Source organism: Bufo bufo, chromosome 4 (genome assembly GCF_905171765.1).
Source record: "Bufo bufo chromosome 4, aBufBuf1.1, whole genome shotgun sequence".
Taxonomy (NCBI): domain Eukaryota; kingdom Metazoa; phylum Chordata; class Amphibia; order Anura; family Bufonidae; genus Bufo; species Bufo bufo.
Window position 1 is genome coordinate 136507553 of NC_053392.1, and position 20185 is coordinate 136527737.

The 20185-nt window shown below is 45.4% G+C and overlaps 1 protein-coding gene across 1 annotated transcript in view; it reads left to right on the top strand.

The window, feature by feature from the left end:
* FARSB (phenylalanyl-tRNA synthetase subunit beta) overlaps window positions 1-20185 on the top strand; it is a 79027-nt gene that overhangs the window by 4226 nt on the left and 54616 nt on the right. The window contains exons 3-4 of the mRNA XM_040427990.1: window positions 1565-1719; window positions 3257-3329. Of these exons, the coding sequence (XP_040283924.1) occupies window positions 1565-1719; window positions 3257-3329 (228 nt within the window). The remainder of the gene's footprint in view (window positions 1-1564; window positions 1720-3256; window positions 3330-20185) is intronic.

A 20185-nucleotide genomic window follows, 5' to 3' on the forward strand; every position in this document is an offset into this window, starting at 1 on the left:
ACTTGTTGTTTCGCCGAGATCCCGCGCCTGCGCACTCAGGCCGGCGCATGCGCACTGCGATGCCCTTTCCTTGTACGGCATCACGCATGCGCATTAATTACTGTGATGCCGTACAAGGAATGGGCATCGCAGTGCGCATGCGCTGGCCGACGGACTGAGTGCGCAGGCGCGGGATATCGGCGAAACAACAAGTTAGTAGATAGGCGGTCATAGGGAAAGGATGGGCGGGCGGAGGGAAGGAAGGGGCGGGGGGAAGCGAAGAAAAGGCTGAGCTAGCTGGGCACCTACGAGGGTAACGCCGCCCCTGGGCACTTGCGAGCCCTCATTTGCATATGCTACAAAGATGTTTTTTGCCAGTTTTATAAGTCCAGGATTGATGCTAAAGCTAACGTTTTTTTATTAACTGTAAGGATGCTAGAAACCTATGGGAAGGGTTACAAAGGTGAAATGTTGATGACAGACTCCCGTTAAATTCTCTGCATAGTCTGATGGTTAGATAAGAACACAAACTGTATTTTCCGTGTGACAATTGACATGTGGGGATTTTAAAGGGATTGCCCCATGACAAACACCCACAGATTCAAATGCTGGGTCCACAATGATCACAAGAATGGGAGCGTGCTCCCCATTTGAATGGAGCTAGCGGTCACGCTTGCACGCTGCTGCTGCATTCTATGGGACTACTGGAGATAGACATTGTGAAGGGTATGTTGCTACTTTACATTACTACTACGGGCAGCACGGTGGCTCAGTGGCTAGCACTGGGGTCCAAGGGCAACATCTGCATAGAGTTTGTATGTTCTCCCCGTGTTTGCGTGGGTTTCCTCCCACATTCCAAAAACCTACTGATAGGGAGCCCCATTGGGGACAGTTGGTTGCTAATGTCTGTAAAGCGCTGCAGAATATAGTAGCGCTATATAAGTGCATAAAATAAATAAAATGTTCACACTGAGGATTTTGTCTGCAACAAAATCCACTCCATATCCCACACCAGAAACCGCTGAGATGTGGTGCGGGTTCTCCTGTGGATTTTCATGCAGACCCGTTTTAGGTTTAGCTCCATTGAATGGCGCTAAACCACGAGCAGCTTTGTTTTGGTTTTTGGCATGCATGCTGAATACACCCCCACATCCTCTGTGTGGACATATCCTTAATCAGAAGCATGTCAATCCTTTCTGCAGATCTTCACCTTGCATCGGGTCAATTCTGCAGCAGATGTGACAAGATCTGCATGTGATACATGCAGATCTTGACATGAATTTTGCTGGAAATCTACTGCAAAAGTTGCTTTAATTATTATTATTTTTTTTTTTTGCGCCATCTGTGGACCAAAACAAACCACCAGAAAAACTGAAAAATAATTTAAATGAGATGAAATCCAATCATATACTCGCATATACTTTTTATCATGTAAATCCACAATTTTGTTAGCCAGTGAATTCACCAAGCTAAATGCAGCTCCCTACTAAACAGGACCCTAGATCTCAGCTTCTCCTCTTCCCCTTTGAGTATGACTGGTTTGGGGGAAATCATTGGTAAATACAGTTATTCCTTCACATTCCAGACCTCCGAGAGAGAAATCCTCAGCAAAGAAAAAGGTGATGGAAAAGTGGACGGAGCATCAGATGTCATTCTCTTCAAGATTGATGTGCCTGCCAACCGCTACGACCTGTTGTGTCTGGAGGGACTGGTTCGTGGGCTGCAAGTATTTAAAGAGAGGTGCTGTATCGAGGTCACATCTACCATAGCTGCTGTTGAAATTACCTTTAGGCCTCCTTCATATTGTGTTCCATGTCTGGTCTGTTTGGAGTGTTGTCCAGCATGGTTGCTTGACATTCCCCTGTCTGTCTGTGCCATCGGTGAGAGGGCCTCTGGGTTCCCCGGAGGGGGAAGCACAAGTCAGTGAGCAGCTCTGCCTGGGGCCGCCATGCATTCGGTCCGCATGGGGGTCCAGGTAGTCTTGGTGCTGGTGTTCCACCCTGTTGCTGTGGCAGGTAAGTGCTTGTTGTTCCGGTGTGTTGTCCTGTCACTGGGTTCTTACCTGCAGATCCAGTTGCTGCTCACTGTCTTCCCTTACCTTTGCTGATTGGCCTGTGAGACTCCTGTTCGTCCGCGTTCTGGAGGAACAGGTCGTCTCTAGCTCCTAACCTTTATTCAGGGATCATCAGGGTCCATAGTTCCTGTGTATGAGACCACCTACTATCTGGGTCTGCTCATACGGTTAGGAGTCAGGGCCAGGATTAGGGCAGGCCTTTTCCTGGTGTCCAGGCCTAGCTGCTTCTCCGTTTACCCACGCTATACGGTGGGGAGTTTTCCCCCACTGCCCACCGTGACACTTATTCCCAAAACTGAAGTCTTTTATTGTATGCATTTTTCTGCTAGACATTCATGGTGATACCAAATTTATATTGTTCTTCATGTTTTTGTATGCGCGCTCTTAGTCATAACTTTAATTATGGACGTTGCTGTTTTATTTATTTTTTGCATGACAAGTTGTAGATTATATTTGATATTATTTTGCTGTTTTCACATGGCAAAATGCGCTAAAATACCCTATAATTTTATAGTATGGTTTTGGGAATACCAATACAAGTAGTGTTTTTAGATATTTTTTATTTTTTTCTCCAAAATAGAGCATTTTTTTATTTTTTTATTTAGCCTCTCACATCAGACCTAGAAGCTTTCTTTAAAGTGTGGGCAATTGCCTACAGCATTTAAGGTGGTTACATGGGTGGGATCAGAGGTATGTCATATTTGACTCTCCCTATGGATGTTGTGAGCACAGCCCTTGTGTCCTCACCAACCATATGTCAAGTACACGGTGACAGGGCCGGAATTGTACAGCACATGAGGAATTGAGAGAGAGTCCATAGTCTGTACCTGGATTTGCAGCTTAGCCTCTTTCACAGTTGCAGTACCAGACATAGCCAATGGACAGGAGAGGCGCTGTTTCTCGGAGGAAGCAGACCCATTTTTCTAATCCTGGACATTTTACATGTGTAACCAGACGTTGTCAGCAGGTTCCGTCCTATACATTATTTATTGTGTGCCCCTTTTTCCATATCATCACCATGATGGCCACAAGGAGAATAACGGGCCATCTTGGTGGTCTCATGGAAACCGAATTACCGGTAATGCTAATTCAAATTTTTCCATATCATCACCATGACGGCCCGTTATTCTCCTTGTGGCCATCATGGTGATCTCATGGAAACCGAAATAACGGTAAGTCTAATTCCGATTTTCTCCTACACAGGATCGATGCCCCTAGATATAAAAGGATTACACCTGCCGACAGTCAGCTCCAAAGGCTGTTCATCACAGAGGAGGTGAGACATATCTAACTCTCTTCTGATGGAGAGCTGCATGTAAACTGGGGAGGCCTCAAAATGGAAGATACAGGACAGGTAGATTTTAACCTTTTCGCTGCCAGAGGGTTTTGGGCGGTTTGCATCTTTGCTAGCCAGGAGGACAATTTATCAAATTTTTGTGTAAAGATAAATTGCAAAATAAAAATATTAACCCTTAATATTCCTATTTTTTTTTTTTTTTTTTTTAAGTAAACACCGCTGACTTTTTCAGAATGCTGCTTGGCAATTTATACGTACAGGCACCTTCATGCAATTTTGCGTCAAAGCGTGTCCCCCCCCCCCATAAGAATGACATCAAAGTTGATACTAATGGGTAAAGTTGTGACCCAAGCAGAAAGTTGAATGCACTACACCTCCTAAAACTACAACTTGTGTACAGTCCATGCATACCACTTGGGCCTATATTTAAATGCACATATCTTCATAAAATGACCAGAACTGGAGGGGAAGGGGGGGGGGGGGGGTGAAAATTGTAAGGAAGCAAACTATTAAATACTTCTTAAAAAGTAATTGCACCCCCACAAGTGTATAAAGCAACAGCTTGTGCCCTCAAGAGCACTGTCCATACAATATTTGGGCGTCATCCACAAATGTTAAAAATACATACCATATGCACACGGAAAACAGCTGCTGCACATGCTTATGCAGCACTGAATGTAGAGGTGTGTATGTGTTAAAGAAGCCCAAACGTGCAGAAGTTCACCAGCCAACTTTTGCATGAAAATATTGGGGATTACATGGGTGCTGCATGTCATTTTTTTACTTACCCTATACAGAGGTTTTCTAGGAATTTGAAATTGATGGCCTGTCTTCAGAATAGGTCATCAGTATCAGATCGACGGGGATCTGACTCCTGGCACTAGAGAACGACCGATTATCGGTTTTACCGATATTATCGACCGATATTCAGGATTTTGACAGTTATTGGTATCGGCATCTATTTTGCCGATATACCGATAACGTATTGGGAACCAGGATCGCGCTGCTCTCAGCGCTCTCCTTGTTCCCTCAGCAGCACAGGGGAGAAGGAGGCAGTGTCTCCTCCCCCTGTGATGCTGCTGCCGCCAATTAGAGGAGAGAGGACAAAAGAAGGGGAGGGGCTGTGGCCACCGCTCCACCAATGAAGATAAGTCTTTCATTCATTCATATACAGGAGGCGGGAGCTAGCTGCAGAATCACATAGCCGGCTCCCGACCTCTATGAGCTGTAGCTGCGATCTGCGGTAGTTAACCCCTTAGGTTCCGCGGATCGCAGCTACTGCTCATAGAGGTCTGTAGCCGGCTATGTGATTCTGCAGCCAGCTCCCGCCTCCTGTATATAAATTAATGAAAAACTTATCTTCATTGGTGGCGCAGTGCGCCCCCCCCAAGCCCCCCAGTATTAATCATTGGTGGCGCAGTGCGCCCCCCACCCCCATCCCAGTATTAAAAACGTTGGTGGCGCAGTGGGCCCCCCCACTCAAGCCCCCCCAGTATTAATCATTGGTGGCAGTGGCCACAGGACCCCCTCTCCCCTGCTCCTCCGATCAGAGCCCCAGCAGTGTAAACCTGGGGCTCCGATCGGTTACCATGGCAGCCAGGACGCTACTGAAGCCCTGGCTGCCATGTTCAGCTCCATGCTGCTGTGTGCACAAAGCACAGAGCAGCAGGGACAGTGTGAGCTCCTATTCACCCTGATAGAGATCTATCAGGGGGAATAGGACAAGGGTTCTAGTCCCTAAGGGGGCTAAAAGTTAGTAAAAAAAATAAAATAAATATTAAGTATAAATGAAAAAGAAAGATTTAAAAAAAAAAAAAATACACGTTAACAATAAACATAAATTTTCAGCAGATTTGTGTAGGAATTTATTTTTTTTTCAAAAATGAAAATTCCCAGAATATCTGTATAAATTATCGGCTATCGGCCTGAAAGTTCACAAATTATCGGTATCGGCCCTAAAAAATCAATATCGGTCGATCCCTACCTGGCACCCCCACCGATAAGCTGTTTGAAGAGGCCACAGTGCTCACCGGAATCCCTTGAATGGGACTGAGCTATGTCTAGGCCATGTGACTGATGTACGATGACATCACTGGCCTAGCAAGAGGCCTAAAGTGCTCATGAAGCTCTGCTGCCTCTTCTCACAGTTGATCAGCTGGGGTGCCAGGAGTCAGACCCCCGCCGATCTGATATTGATGACCTAAACTCTGCCTCTGATGATCCATGGGAGGTCCAGGTCCATCCGTAGTACAGTATTGGCACAAAAAAGCCCCTGTATTACACCTGTCTTAAAAAGCGGCCATACTGTTTTTGTTTTTTCCCTCTCGTATAACTAATTGAAAGCGATCGTTAATGGCGACAGTTACTGCGCAAAAATGTGTTTTCTGACTGAAATCTTTACCGTCTGTCAGAAATATATTAATGTTCCTCTCTAGTAATAATCGTCATCGCTGTTAATGTAGGGACAGTGTAAAATAGAAACTTTATTGATGTTTGTGTGTTTGGTGCAGCTTTTACGGCGTGATCTGGTCGCTGGTAATCTTTTGGGTTAGAGTATGTGGCAAGCTAAAGGGGGATGGGAGACTGCTTTAATTTACATAGTCTGCATAGCAGAATAATCTAAGCTTTAAAACAAGACTGCCGCATCATGCTGATAACCTTCATACAGTCAGGAATAGAACCTTTAGTCTACATTCACACAAACGTATTTTGTTTCCGTGTCCTTGCCTTTTTTTTGTGGATTGGATGAGGACCCATTCATTTCAATGGGTCCGCAAAGAATGCGGACAGCACACAGTGCGCTATCCACATCCGTATGTCTGTTCCGTAAAAAAAATTGAACATGTCCTATTCTTGTCCGTTTTGCAGAAAGGATAGGCATTGTTACAATGGATCCGCAAAAAACAAACAATGCCATACAGACATCATCCGTTTTTTTGGGGGGGGATCCACGATTTGCGGAGCGCAAAACACATACGGTCATGTGAATGTAGCCTTAGAAACTGTGTGGAATGAGAGCTTAAAGGGGTTGTCTGAGTTATTTTTTTGTTCTTTGTATGTTTTAACTAGGCAAATGTAAACACTTCACAATTCACTTACTTTATCTCCAATTGCTGCTTTCTCAGATTTCACTGAGGGTCACATGACCTGTGATGTCAGCCTCTCTCCCTGCTCTGATGATGTTTCCTGCACAAGCCTCAGAGAGCAGATATGTGCCTGTACACCAGAGGTCACTGTGCTGGCCACGCCACCCTGCACTGCCAGCTGCTTATTGCTCACTCCCTGGATTCTTGAGGAAAAATATTAACCCCTTCAGCTGCACAGACTCAGGGCTGAAGGCTTTACTGAGTAGCTGTAGGCAGTGAGGAGACAAATGCTGGGCACAGGATCTGACAAGGGAGTTCTGCAGAGCATTGCACAAGAACAGGTAGGGGGAAGATCCTGTGTGTATCAGGGACTTTAGCGTCCTTGCAGCCATGGTAACCATTCAGAAAAAGTTAAACGTCAGATCCGGCAAAGCGCCGAAACGACGTTTAGCTTAAGGCCGGATCCGGATTAATGCCTTTCAATGGGCATTAATTCCGGATCCGGCCTTGCGGCAAGTGTTCAGGATTTTTGGCCGGAGCAAAAAGCGCAGCATGCTGCGGTATTTCTCGTGCATGGCATTGGGGGACACAGCACCATGGGTATATGTCCAACTACCACTAGGAGGCGACACTAGACATAAAAAAGTGTTGGCTCCTCCCCGTTGGGCTATACCCTCTCCACAGACACTAGGCAGCTCAGTCTTGTTCTAGTGTCCATAGGAGGCAGACCTGACCTGCTTTTTTGTGCAGGTCATCCTGCTACTTTTTTATTTTATTTTTTCTTCAATCATTTTTTCTTTCTCTGCAGGTTTCGGCCTGCGGCAGGGGTGGCTCCATCGTGTTCCACTTTAGTTGCCCCCCTGCGGGCGCGTACTCAGGTACCTGGCAGCCACCCAGTCCCCACTTGTAACTGCTTCCGCAGTGGAATTCCGGTAGACCCACGGCTCCCGTGTTGAGTCCGCCGAGGGGGTGGTCATTGCTGCGCCTGAAGACATCGGAAGGTAAGTAGAGATCCGGATCCATTGTGGGGGCCCTGTAGTCCCCTTCTCCCTCCCTCCTTCCCCAACTCCCTCCCATGGCCTCTTAGGGTCTGGGGCACTTTGCTGGCTGGTCCACCCACTTATCTCCCCTATCCCCATGAAGGGGGGGTTATTTGGGGGCCAAAATACCTGCAGAGAGGCCCATGTCTCTTCTGGGTCCGGCACTTTCACAGAAGCCGCAGCATTAATGGGGGTCATTTTCGGGTGTTTTTCCTGAGGGCTTCCTCAATTCCCCTCGGCCCTGTGTTCCTCCCGGCTTCAGGACGCCCCCGCGATCGCAAGCGTCCGTTTCCGGCTGCACTTCCCTAATCTAGGCCCCGGCTTTTCGGCCGACTAGGCCGCAGGTCACGTGGGGCGGAGCCTTCTCTCCGCCCACTCCTGGTTTCCCGGGCTCTCTCATTCTCCCTCCCTCCGTGGGAGGAGCCTGGGAGGGGCCTCTGCTCCTTGACCAATCCAGCGTCACGTGGGGCGGAGCCTTCTCTCCGCCCACTCCTGGCTTCCCGGGCTCTCTCATTCTCCCTCCCTCCGTGGGAGGGGCCTCTGCTCCTTACCCAATCCAGCTCCAGCTGCCCTGCTCTGTCAGAGGGGCGGTTCTTCCTCCGGCTGCCGGCTTCTTTCTCTTCACCGGGTCCATCTTCTCCTGCATGGGGCGCGCTGACACAGCTCCTGGGGTCGGGTAGGCAGCCTCTGGCTAATTTGCTCTGCAGGCTCCCCCCCCCCCTCTCCTTCCTCTCAATTGCTGCATTCTCCTGCAGCCCTGCCACCTGATCTATTGCTGCTGCTGCACCTCTTGGAACAGTGGCTCCGGGGACAGTTAGGTCAGCCCTGCTGCTCTATGAGGATTTCCTCTCCCAGCCTCCCCATCGGATCGCCACGTATTTCACGTGCGTCCGTTGTCTTACTGAGGTTTCCATATGGTCGCCTTGTCGTCGTCCCCCCCCCCTTTTCCACCCTTTTGTGTAGGTCCCCCCTGAATGGGCTCCCTCCTTGTCGAACCATGGGAACCTGGCCTGACTCGCCCAATCCCCGGCGGAGTCGCTGGAGCGCTACCCACGAATTGCGGTCTCCTCTCCCCCCTAGGCTCACGTCGATACAGGGTCACGCAAGGAGTAGCCCACGGACCAACCTCTGGTGGTCTTAACTAGCTTCCACCCCTCCTCGGCATCCTTGGGTCCTCCCAGGACAGGCCTGAGGCTGGTGACGAAGCCTTCTCTGTCAGTTGCCTCTGGGGACACCTCTGCACCGATTCTCTCGGAACAGAGCATCAGGCGGTCTTCCACCATACAGAAGCCCTCTGTGAGGTCAAGACAAACGTGCACGGAGGAACCTACCCTACCCAGGTTTCGGTGTCCCTCTAGTGGACTTTCGGATGGCGCTCTCCTACCTGCACAGGTAATTACCGCACTGGTAAGCCAGCCGTCTCCGTGCTTAGCAACTGGGACACCTACATGGTGTCTCTGGTACGTGCGCCCTCGTAGGCTGTACACGACAGACCTTCCTGGTTCCCCTCACCAGGGGCTATGTTCCAGGCAAGCTGATAATTCAGGCAAGCGCCTCTTGTAGGGTTGGTAACCCTCCTCGGCCTCTAAAGGTTCTTTTGTAGTAGCCTGTATCAGTGAATACAGGCCTGTTTTTGTTGCCGTGGCGATTAGTTCCTACACTTACTCCAGATGCTGTAGCCATTACCCCTGGTTGGCTCTATGGTGTTCCACGTGGCACTATTTCCCCCTGCTGGGTGAGATATACAGGCCGCCTTCAATTGCCGTTGCAATTGCCCCTGTCTGTTTCCAGCCACCTTGCTCCCTTCATAGGTAGAGTTCCTACACCATCTCCTGATGCTGTAGCCAATACCCCTGGCGGGCTCTATTGTGTTCCATGCGGCAACATTTCTCCCTACGGGCGAGATGTAGAGGCCACTTTCAATTGCCACAGAATTGCCCCTCTCTGTGTGTCTAGTGGGCACCAAGTTGCCACCTTGATCCCTTCATAGGTAGAGTACCTGCACCATCTCCGGATGCTGTAGCCGTTACTCCTGTCTGGCTTTATGGTTTACCATGTGGCATTTTCTCTCCCTTACCGGACGAGATATTGAGGCCTCCCCCAATTGCCGTGGCCATTGCACCTACCTCATCATAGTGTTCACCAAACAGCCATCTTACTCTCTTCTTAGGTAGATTTCTGCAACCGTTACACCTGTCTGGCTCTATGGAGTACTTTGCGGCCCTGTTTCCCTCTGGTGAAATAGAGGGCCTCCTTCAGTTGCCATTGCACTTACTTAATTGTGGTGTGCACCTGTCGTTCTTTGTGGTACCGTGTGGCCCTATTTTCCCCCTCCCGAGCGGAATATAGGTAGCATTGCTAACGCGGTAGCCGCTGGACTTCTCTGGTCCTATGGGGCACCATGCGGCCACATTTCTCTAATCTTAAATCTAGTACTTCTACCATCTCCAGATGCTGTACCCATTGCACCTGTCTGGTTGTATCTCTTCACTACACAGCCGTATTGCTACTTTACCAGGTTGTAGACCTGTACCCTCCAAATGCGGTTGCATTTCCGGATGCTGTGGCTTTGTTTCCACTCTCCTTAGTGTGCAACATGCTGCCACTTTAGCTCGGTTTTAGGCGTGTATTTTTAGCCCACGTGCTGGGCCCTAGGGTGCAATCTGTGGCCCATACAGTTTCTGTATTACGGGGTGCTTCCTTCCCTGGACTCTATTCTATACTCCAGACATCTACTGTCGTGCTCTATGGTCTTCTTGTGTTTTCTCAAGGCACTGTCTACAACAGGCCATCCTGGTTCAGCATGTGCACGGTAACCATATCTGGCAGGGGTGGGCCAGCCCAACCCCCACCGCCACCTTGTCGGTCTACTGCTACTTCTGGTGTACCCAGTATATGGCTGATCTGTTCTGATCTGGTGGGTGGTCCACATACAACCACGCTCCCTACACCATGGCCAGGTGGTTGTTGGCTTTCGTGCTAAGGTTGCTCTTGCCATCCCTATAAAGTACTTCTGTCCGCGGCACTCCGCGTTACCCCATATCATAAGGAGTACCCGCGTTGTTTTCTGTTACAGGGCGGACCACTCCTGGTGGAGTACAGTCATCTCCACTGGATCTTCTACCTTGTTGGGGTACGAGCTTGGTGAGCTCCGGCCGCTGCAGCGGTTTTCGGCCATCACTGGATGTCCTCCGCCACACGGAATCCTTCTGGGGTCACCATTTTTTCCTCGTTGGACGTCTTTCCTAATGGTAGGGACGGAAACACTGAGCGCCATACACCTGCCTGGTAGGTGAATTTTCTGCTGATTGCTCTGGCATCGGACAGGGTTCCGTAGTTCCTTCTGGGTCCGGGTGTTCCCTTATATTCTCTGCTTAGTTGTACTATATGACAGAGGGCAGTTCCCTTGGACCTTGCTATTGTCTGCGCCTGTCTGGTACTTTCTCCCCCTGGGAGTCTTCTGTGTGTCGGTCGCAGCTGGTTTCTACATTTCGTGTAGTCACTCCGTTTCTTTATAACGACTTCGCCATTCCTTATGCGTATGGGTGTTTGTCGATTTTGTGGTACAACCCAAGCCGCTGTACTTGTCCTCTCCGGGACAATGTATATAGATTGCTAGCCACTATTCTTAGAATGGTTAGTTGTCCATGACCAATCCCTTCCCATGTAGCGGTTCTCTTAATTTTTTCTTGGTTATTCTACCTTTCGTTGGCCTCTGGTGGTTCAGTTCCTGGTTCCTTGTGAGCCCATACCAGGTACTCCTTTTCTGGAGTCCCTGTCCCCGTTCATGGACCACGCAGATTCTGTATGATAATCGTTGTTTGTAGAATCTTCCTCCTTAGATTGTTGGGAGTACTCTCCTTCTCCTCCCATGCCTCTCAGTCCAGTGTGTCCCTGCTGAGATTTCCTGGGCCTGCATCTCCCTGATTCTCCATTTGGCCGGAGTTTCTCCGGTCTTGCGCTTTTCAGCGATATTTTGTTTTCAGAGGCTCGTTCCTCGTCTCCTGGTTGTGGGATGCAGGTCTTATCTTTTTTCCTGGCCTTTACTTGCAACCCCCTCCCTTTCCAAGGGTTGGCGGTTTCCCTTGGCGCCTTTGGGGTTTCAACCTTTCAATAGGGCGCTTAACTTCATCACCTGCCTTGCGGTGGGGGAGTCCTGCTCACTTCATTGTGAGCCTTGCTATGGCTTCTCTCACTCCAGGGTGTCCCTGCTGAGATTTCCGGGGCCTGCATCTGGTCCCCTTTTTTCCCTGATACTTCTTTTGGCCAGAGTTTCTCCGGTCTTGCGCTTCTTAGCGATATTTTGTTTTCAGGGGCTCGTTCCTCGTCTCCTGATTTTGTGATGCCGGCCTCATCTTTTCTGTTTTCCTGGCATTTACTTACAACCCCTTCCCTTTACAAGGGTTGTCGGTTTCCGTTATCGTCTTTGGGGTTTTTTCCTTTCAATAGGGCGCTTATCTTCATCACCTGTTTTGCGCTGAGGGGAGGGCTGCTCCCTTCTCATGTGAGCCTTGCTATGGCTTCCCTCACTCGTATGGCCTTCAATGAGTCCATGTTCCCTTGTTCCCCTGGCCTGTCAGAGTTTGACTTCAGGGTGTTTGTGCTTTTGCCTGAGTCAATTAGAATGTTGGGTAGCTCCACTACGTGGTGCTGTCCTACTTTCTCTCTCCAGCCTTTGGTGGAGCTCGGTGTTTCCCTTTTGCCGCCGCCTTGCATTTGGGTCCTTCTCCCAGGCATTTGTCCTGGAGTGCGGGCAATCTTCGCTGTTGCTTCATTGGGGTTTCTACCTTATTATGAGGCTTCTTGCCTATTCTGTGCTTTCCCCCTGTTGGGTCACGTGGTTCTCCCGCACCTGTATGCCCAACCGGTGGCATGGCTGTCCTTTTCCCACCCTCGGGGACTGCTTTGGGACGTCCCATGGTGCTGTGTCCCCCAATGCCATGCACGAGAAAATTGGATTTTTTGTACTCACTGTAAAATCCTTTTCTCGTAGTAGGCATTGGGGGACACAGATCCCACCCTATATTGTTTTACTTCCGCTTCTCCGGGCTGGTCTCTTGATCTTTCCCGGTACGGGAGTTGTTGGTTCCTTGCCTTTCTTCTCTCTCCTACTGCTTTTGGTACAAACTGAGCTGCCTAGTGTCTGTGGAGAGGGTATAGCCAACACTTTTTTATGTCTAGTGTCGCCTCCTAGTGGTAGTTGGACATATACCCATGGTGCTGTGTCCCCCAATGCCTACTACGAGAAAAGGATTTTACGGTGAGTACAAAAAATCCAATTTTTCTCCGGCCAAAAAACGTTCCGTTCCGGAACTGAAGACATCTTGATGCATCCTGAACGGATTTCTCTCCATTCAGAATGCATTAGGATAAAACTGATCAGGATTCTTCCGGCATAGAGCCCCGACGACGGAACTCTATGCCGGAAGAAAAGAACGCAAGTGTGAAAGAGCCCTTAGCAGTGCAGGGGGAGGGGCAGAGATTGTTGTTATTGCCGGTAAACAAAGGAACAAAAAAGAACCAGGGAAATGAGGAAATATGTTTTTTTGCCTAAAACTTGCTTAGCTTAGTTATATATTGCTGCCCATCAGATTTACAGTGATGTATGTGTGTGTATATATATATATATATATATATATATATATATATAAAAGGAAAGATAGCGGCGGCACTGGAGACAAGCAATGTGGGTGCTATGTCCAGGGATATTGCTGCTTACCCCAGATGAACAAAAACGAAGAAAGGACAGCACTCCAAGTAAAAAATATACTGGTCTTTAATCACCCATGCAGATGGCAACGTTTCGCTTGAAAAAGGCTCTTGTTTGAGCTGAAACGTTGCCATCTGCATGGGTGATTAAAGACCAGTATATTTTTTACTTGGAGTGCTGTCCTTTCTTCGTTTTTATATATATATATATATATATATATATATATATATATATATATATATATATATATGAGAGAGAGCAAAAAAGTTCAGTGGCAGCACCGTCAAAGAAAAAGAAAAAAATGCGGGTGCAGCTGGCCCAGCGTGGATGAAAGCCAATCCAAATAGACAGAAATAACAAAAAGGGCAGCACTCCAAAAAGTAAAAGAAGAAAAAAAAAAAGAGAAAATCTTTAATTACCCATGCGGGACAAGCGACGTTTCGGCTCAATGTGTGAGCCTTTCTCAAGCTAAGTGTACAGACAAAATACTGGGTATATATGCCAGTGAGAGTGAATACAATCAATGTGCAATCCAGGTGTGTTCAATCATAACAATTGAGATAATCAAAATACAAAATACAGTACATATGACATAATCACAATGGGTCACATGATAAAAATCAGTGCATAATCATATGGTGAATCATCAATTAAAAAATTCATATAATATACAATAAAAATGTGCAAATACATAAGAATACTGCATGATTATCAATCATACAGTAAGTGGTGTCAGCTGTATATGCTGATAAAGTGCTAAGTGCTTACTGCGTGGGTCAGGCAAACGGAGGGTGAAGGAGGATGCAGGACACAGGCGGCTGTCATAGAACATGCGGTTTCGGCGTGCCTGTAGTGTGACTGCGCATGTCACAATGACGTATGTAACATACTTCCGGGTTACGATGTGCTTGTGGTACCGCAAATGCGCATTGGCCTTCTGATGTCTCTTGCGCCATCTTGAATCAGGGCATATTGCCTGCAATGCCAGGGACCTCTGTTGGTAACAGTCGATGTATAACAAATAAGGTGAGGGCACATCATAGTGCTCCTATAGCCTATACTGGTGGCTGCGTGAGTGCAGAAACGGGACGCAACAATTTACTTTAGTGCATTCCCACATCGAAATGCAGTTTCTGGACACACGTGTGTTCCTGGCGGACGGGAAGCTGCATACGGCACTTTTCACAAAGCCGACCGACAGGAACACACTATTGACGTACAGCAGTAATCATCCTAAAAATATGATTAGATCCTTGCCCTATTCCCAGTTCTTAAGAGCAAGGCGTATAGTTTCAGATCAAGATCAGCTAGACAACACAACACACTTGACGTACTAACTAATAAGTTCAAGAAACGAGGATATCCTTCCAAATTGTTGCATGACAAAAAAGAACTGGTCAGGAAACTAGATAGGAATGATACTCTTTCTAATAAAATACGTCAAACAAAACCAACTAGAATTCCTTTTGTTTCCATGTACTCGGAACAGAGTATAGCGATAGGGAACATCATCCGACGCCATTGGGGTATACTGGGTGGATGCCACAATGCTGTAAAAGAATTCCATGCTCCACCCCTAATGTCCTACCGCAGATCTAAAAGTATTAAGGACCAGTTAGTCAAGGCTGACGTAGGTACCACCAAAAAATTGAGACAGACAACATTGACAACAAACAGCACAGGTTGTTTCCCATGCTTATCATGTGTAAATTGCAAATATATCGTAAAAGGCAAAAATTTTGTACACCCTCATACTGGGGTGGTATACCCGATACGATATTATCTAACTTGTGATTCTAGTTACATCATTTATGCACTGATGTGTCCATGTAATTTAATTTATGTAGGTGAGACCACTACTGATTTTAAGACACGGCTTAATAATCACCGTCTAAGCATAAGAAAAAAACGGCTTGACTTGCCCGTGTCTAAAGACTTTACGGACCTCAAACACACTGAAAGAGATCTCAGGTGTTGTATTATTGATTTTATACCTATGCCCAGAAGAGGTGGCAACAGGGCTAATCTTCTAAATAGACGGGAGTTGAGGTGGATTCACACCTTTAATTCCCTCAAGCCCTGTGGTCTAAATGTGGACTACAGGATTGGGGTGGGTTAGGGTTTGTGGTTTGCCTCCATGCTGTACATTATGGTGTTGACCTCACTGTGTATATTGTGAGACTTTTGTACAAGACAAAAAAACATGTTCCTTTTTATTATTTATTTGTATACACAATATACTTATTCTTCTTTTTCTCTCGTTTTCTTTTTTTTCCTAGTCTGCAGTTGGTGGGCCACGGAGCATGGAGTGAGGAGATATGAGGCTGTAAATGTGGACGGCAAGCCTATACAGGGATAGTCTTTCTTTGTCAGTGCATTCTTATGTTTGTAGATGCTTTTTGGTGCCTCTGTGACCACAGTCTGTTGTTTACACTAGAGGTGTATATGAGGAGATCCCTCCCCTATAGGGTGGTAATGAGTGGGTATTGTTCGCAGATACTGTGTGACCTCACACTAACGTGTGGGTGCGCAATGGATCTGGGATCACGGATGTGGGCTGCAGCTTTGATTTTGTTGCGTCCCGTTTCTGCACTCACGCAGCCACCAGTATAGGCTATAGGAGCACTATGATGTGCCCTCACCTTATTTGTTATACATCGACTGTTACCAACAGAGGTCCCTGGCATTGCAGGCAATATGCCCTGATTCAAGATGGCGCAAGAGACATCAGAAGGCCAATGCGCATTTGCGGTACCACAAGCACATCGTAACCCGGAAGTATGTTACATACGTCATTGTGACATGCGCAGTCACACTACAGGCACGCCGAAACCGCATGTTCTATGACAGCCGCCTGTGTCCTGCATCCTCCTTCACCCTCCGTTTGCCTGACCCACGCAGTAAGCACTTAGCACTTTATCAGCATATACAGCTGACACCACTTACTGTATGATTGATAATCATGCAGTATTCTTATGTATTTGCACATTTTTATTGTATATTATATGAATTTTTTAATTGATGATTCACCATATGATTATGCACTGATTTTTATCATGTGACCCATTGTGATTATGTCATATGTACTGTATTTTGTATTTTGATTATCTCAATTGTTATGATTGAACACACCTGGATTGCACATTGATTGTATTCACTCTCACTGGCATATATACCCAGTATTTTGTCTGTACACTTAGCTTGAGAAAGGCTCACACATTGAGCCGAAACGTCGCTTGTCCCGCCTGGGTAATTAAAGATTTTCTATTTTTTTTTTTCTTCTTTTACTTTTTGGAGTGCTGCCCTTTTTGTTATTTATATATATACACACATACACATTTTTTTTTTTTTTTTTTTCTAACTCGGACAACCTCTTTAAGGTATATGCAGCTTTCTCTTCACCCACCTTTATTGCCAGCTTTAAAATAAGATCTGTCTCATATCTCTGCTATGCAGTCTGAGATAGAGCCATCAGTAGCAAGGAATTGTCTCATTTGTCTTTAACTACTGAAGTTCCACTCTGCAAGAACGTATGAGTTACTTCCTTAGCAGAAAAGAGTTAAAGAGGACCCATACCCTCTCCTGACACGTCTGTTTTAGAAAATAATTGTATTCCACATATAACAGTTCTGGAGCATCTTTTCATATAACTCTAGGTTGTGCCATTGCTCTATTATTCCTCCTACAAACTGGATATTACCATTCCTTACCACATCTGTGCAGCCAAGCCACAAATAATAGAACATGTCCTATTATTGTCCGTTCTGCAGACAAGAATTGACAATTTTTCAATGGGGCCGCTGAAAAGTGTCTGATGCACACATACTGCATCCATATTTTTTTGGTTATGCAATTTACACTTTTTCATGTACACTAAGTACTGTAGCTTCACCACACTGAGATCTGCTCAGAAAGCTGCTGTATTCACAAACACAATATATGATCATACATACACCAGTAATGTGTTAGCTTCTAAGCACAGAAAAATCATGCATCTCTGTGTGGTAATGTTATAGCTTTGTGGTAAGTGATTGGTTTTGCATGTAGAGATCCCAGATTTGAATCTTGGGAGAGACTTACAGCAACATTTTTTTCTGTTCTTTTCTTTTCTCATTTAAACCATAATAAAAGGTTATACGACAAGAAATAATAATTGTAATAATATAATCATATAATAATAAGATGCCTTACTGTATTGAGAATAGCGTTTTGTTTGTTTAGAAACCTAAAAACTATTACTGGTTTATTCACAGATACAATATATGATTACAAAGTAACCATTAATATTTAATAGCTTTCTAAAAAAAAACATTATTCTCGATATAATAAGGATATAGATGTTTATTATGGTTTAAATGTGGAAGAAAGAAATCTGGAAGTCTTTTTCAGGATTCAAACTTGGGATCTCCTAGCACTAAGCTATAGCATTACCACACAGAGAAGTCAGTTTTTTTTATATGCTTAGAAGCTCACACATATTACAGGTGTCTGTATAATCATATATTTTAATAGAAAATTGATACAGTGGCTCACCTGTCTCAATTTCTGGATATAGGTGCACTGTTAAAGGCCTACCCCACAGCCTTTTAGTACTAATAATCTATGCTTATAAATATTAACAGGCACTCAATGACCTGGAACTGCCTTGAAAATTAAAACTTTAATATACCCAATACATAAAATAGACAAAACAGTATAAATAAAAATTAGTAAATAAAAGGAATTTTTTTTTTTTTTTTTTTAAACGCAATGTGAGCAACATTCATAGCAGAAATTCATTAATCAAATACCTTTTTATATGCGTCAGTACATGTTACCTGCTGTCAAGAATACATGATCAAAAATATATTGCCTAAGATGTTTGAATAGTTATATATCACTGATTGAAAAATATAAAAAGTAAAAATACAAAAACTTATATATATATATATTTATATTATCCTAAAAGATGTTGATTACGCAAATATTAAATGATTAGTGATGTTGTTAAATCTAGGGAATTATTAATGGTATTACTTGATCCAAATAGTTAATTGATTATTGTCCATAATTCATCCAATGATCACTGTTCATGATTGTATTAGTTTAAAATACCGATAAATAATCAGTGCTGTTACTTGATCCAGATATCAATTATTTTCCTAATTTCATTCAGGAATCAATGTTCATGATTGTAGTAATAATAAATAGTTATTAGTCCCCTATTACAGTTCATATGACTGTCTCATCCATCTAGCGTCATGGATAGGAATTTTCTCGGGTTAAGGCTCCATTCACAGGTCCGCAACGTGTTTTGCGGATCCGCAAAACACGGGAAGCGGCAATGTGCGTTCCGCATTTTGCGGACCGCACATTGCCGGCATTAATAGAATAGGACATGTTCTATTTTTTTGCGGAACGGAAGTGCGGATCCGCAATTCCGTGTCCGGGCAGCACATCGTGCTGCCCCATAGAAATGAATGGGTCCGCAATTCTATTCCGCAAAATGAAACGAAAATGCGGACGTGTGAATGGAGCCTTAATCTTATCAATAAAGTGTCAATGTGCATATATATATACAGTACAAACCAAAAGTTTGGACACACCTTCTCATTCAAAGAGTTTTCTTTATTTTCATGACTATGAAGGCATCAAAACTATGAATTAACACATGTGGAATTATATACATAACAAACAAGTGTGAAACAACTGAAAATATGTCCTATTCTAGGTTCTTCAAAGTAGCCACCTTTTGCTTTGATTACGGCTTTGCACACTCTTGGCATTCTCTTGATGAGCTTCAAGAGGTAGTCCCCAGAAATGGTTTTCACTTCACAGGTGTGCCCTGTCAGGTTTAATAAGTGGGATTTCTTGCCTTATAAATGGGGTTGGGACCATCAGTGGAGTTGAGGAGAAGTCAGGTGGATACACAGCTAATAGTCCTACTGAATAGACTGTTAGAATTTGTATTATGGCAAGAAAAAAGCAGCTAAGTAAAGAAAAACGAGTGGCCATCATTACTTTAAGAAATGAAGGTCAGTCAGTCAGCCGAAAAATTGGGAAAACTTTAAAAGTAAGGGCTATTTGACCATGAAGGAGAGTGATGGGGTGCTGCGCCAGATGACCTGGCCTCCACAGTCACCGGACCTGAACCCAATCGAGATGGTTTGGGGTGAGCTGGACCGCAGAGTGAAGGCAAAAGGGCCAACAAGTGCTAAGCATCTCTGGGAACTCCTTCAAGACTGTTGGAAGACCATTTCAGGGGACTACCTCTTGAAGCTCATCAAGAGAATGCCAAGAGTGTAATCAAAGCAAAAGGTGGCTACTTTGAAGAACCTAGAATATGACATATTTTCAGTTGTTTCACACTTGTTTGTTATGTATATAATTCCACATGTGTTAATTCATAGTTTTGATGCCTTCAGTGTGAATCTACAATTTTCATAGTCATGAAAATAAAGAAAACTCTTTGAATGAGAAGGTGTGTCCAAACTTTTGGTCTGTACTGTATATGAGCTTTCTGAGCAGTTCTCAGTGTGGTGAAGCTATAGTACATAGAGTATATGACAGGGATCAGCAACCTTCGGCACTCCAGCTGTTGTGAAACTACAATTCCCAGCATGCTCCATTCATTTCTATGAGAGTTCTGAGAAGAGAAGAGCAAGTATGCATGCTGGGAGTTGTAGTTTCACAACACCTGGAGTGCCGGAGGTTGCCTACCCCTGCTATATGATATGGAGATGCTAGGACACAGCTCTGCCCTCAGCCTGTCTAGCCCTATCAATCAAGGGGAGGGGGAGTGTGCAGAGCACAGGGGGTGTCACAAAGCAGTGCTCAAAGGGTTCAGCCCTGCCTCCTGGTGCTGGAACTTCTCATTTGTATATGAATATAAATGCTAACTTCTCTCCACCTGTTTAGCATATAGAGAAAAGTAAGTATGTCTGGTTTAATAGGGTTGATCTTGGTGACAGTGCCTCTTTAATGAGTGAATACTCTCCATAGTTTTTGATCTGTAATGGC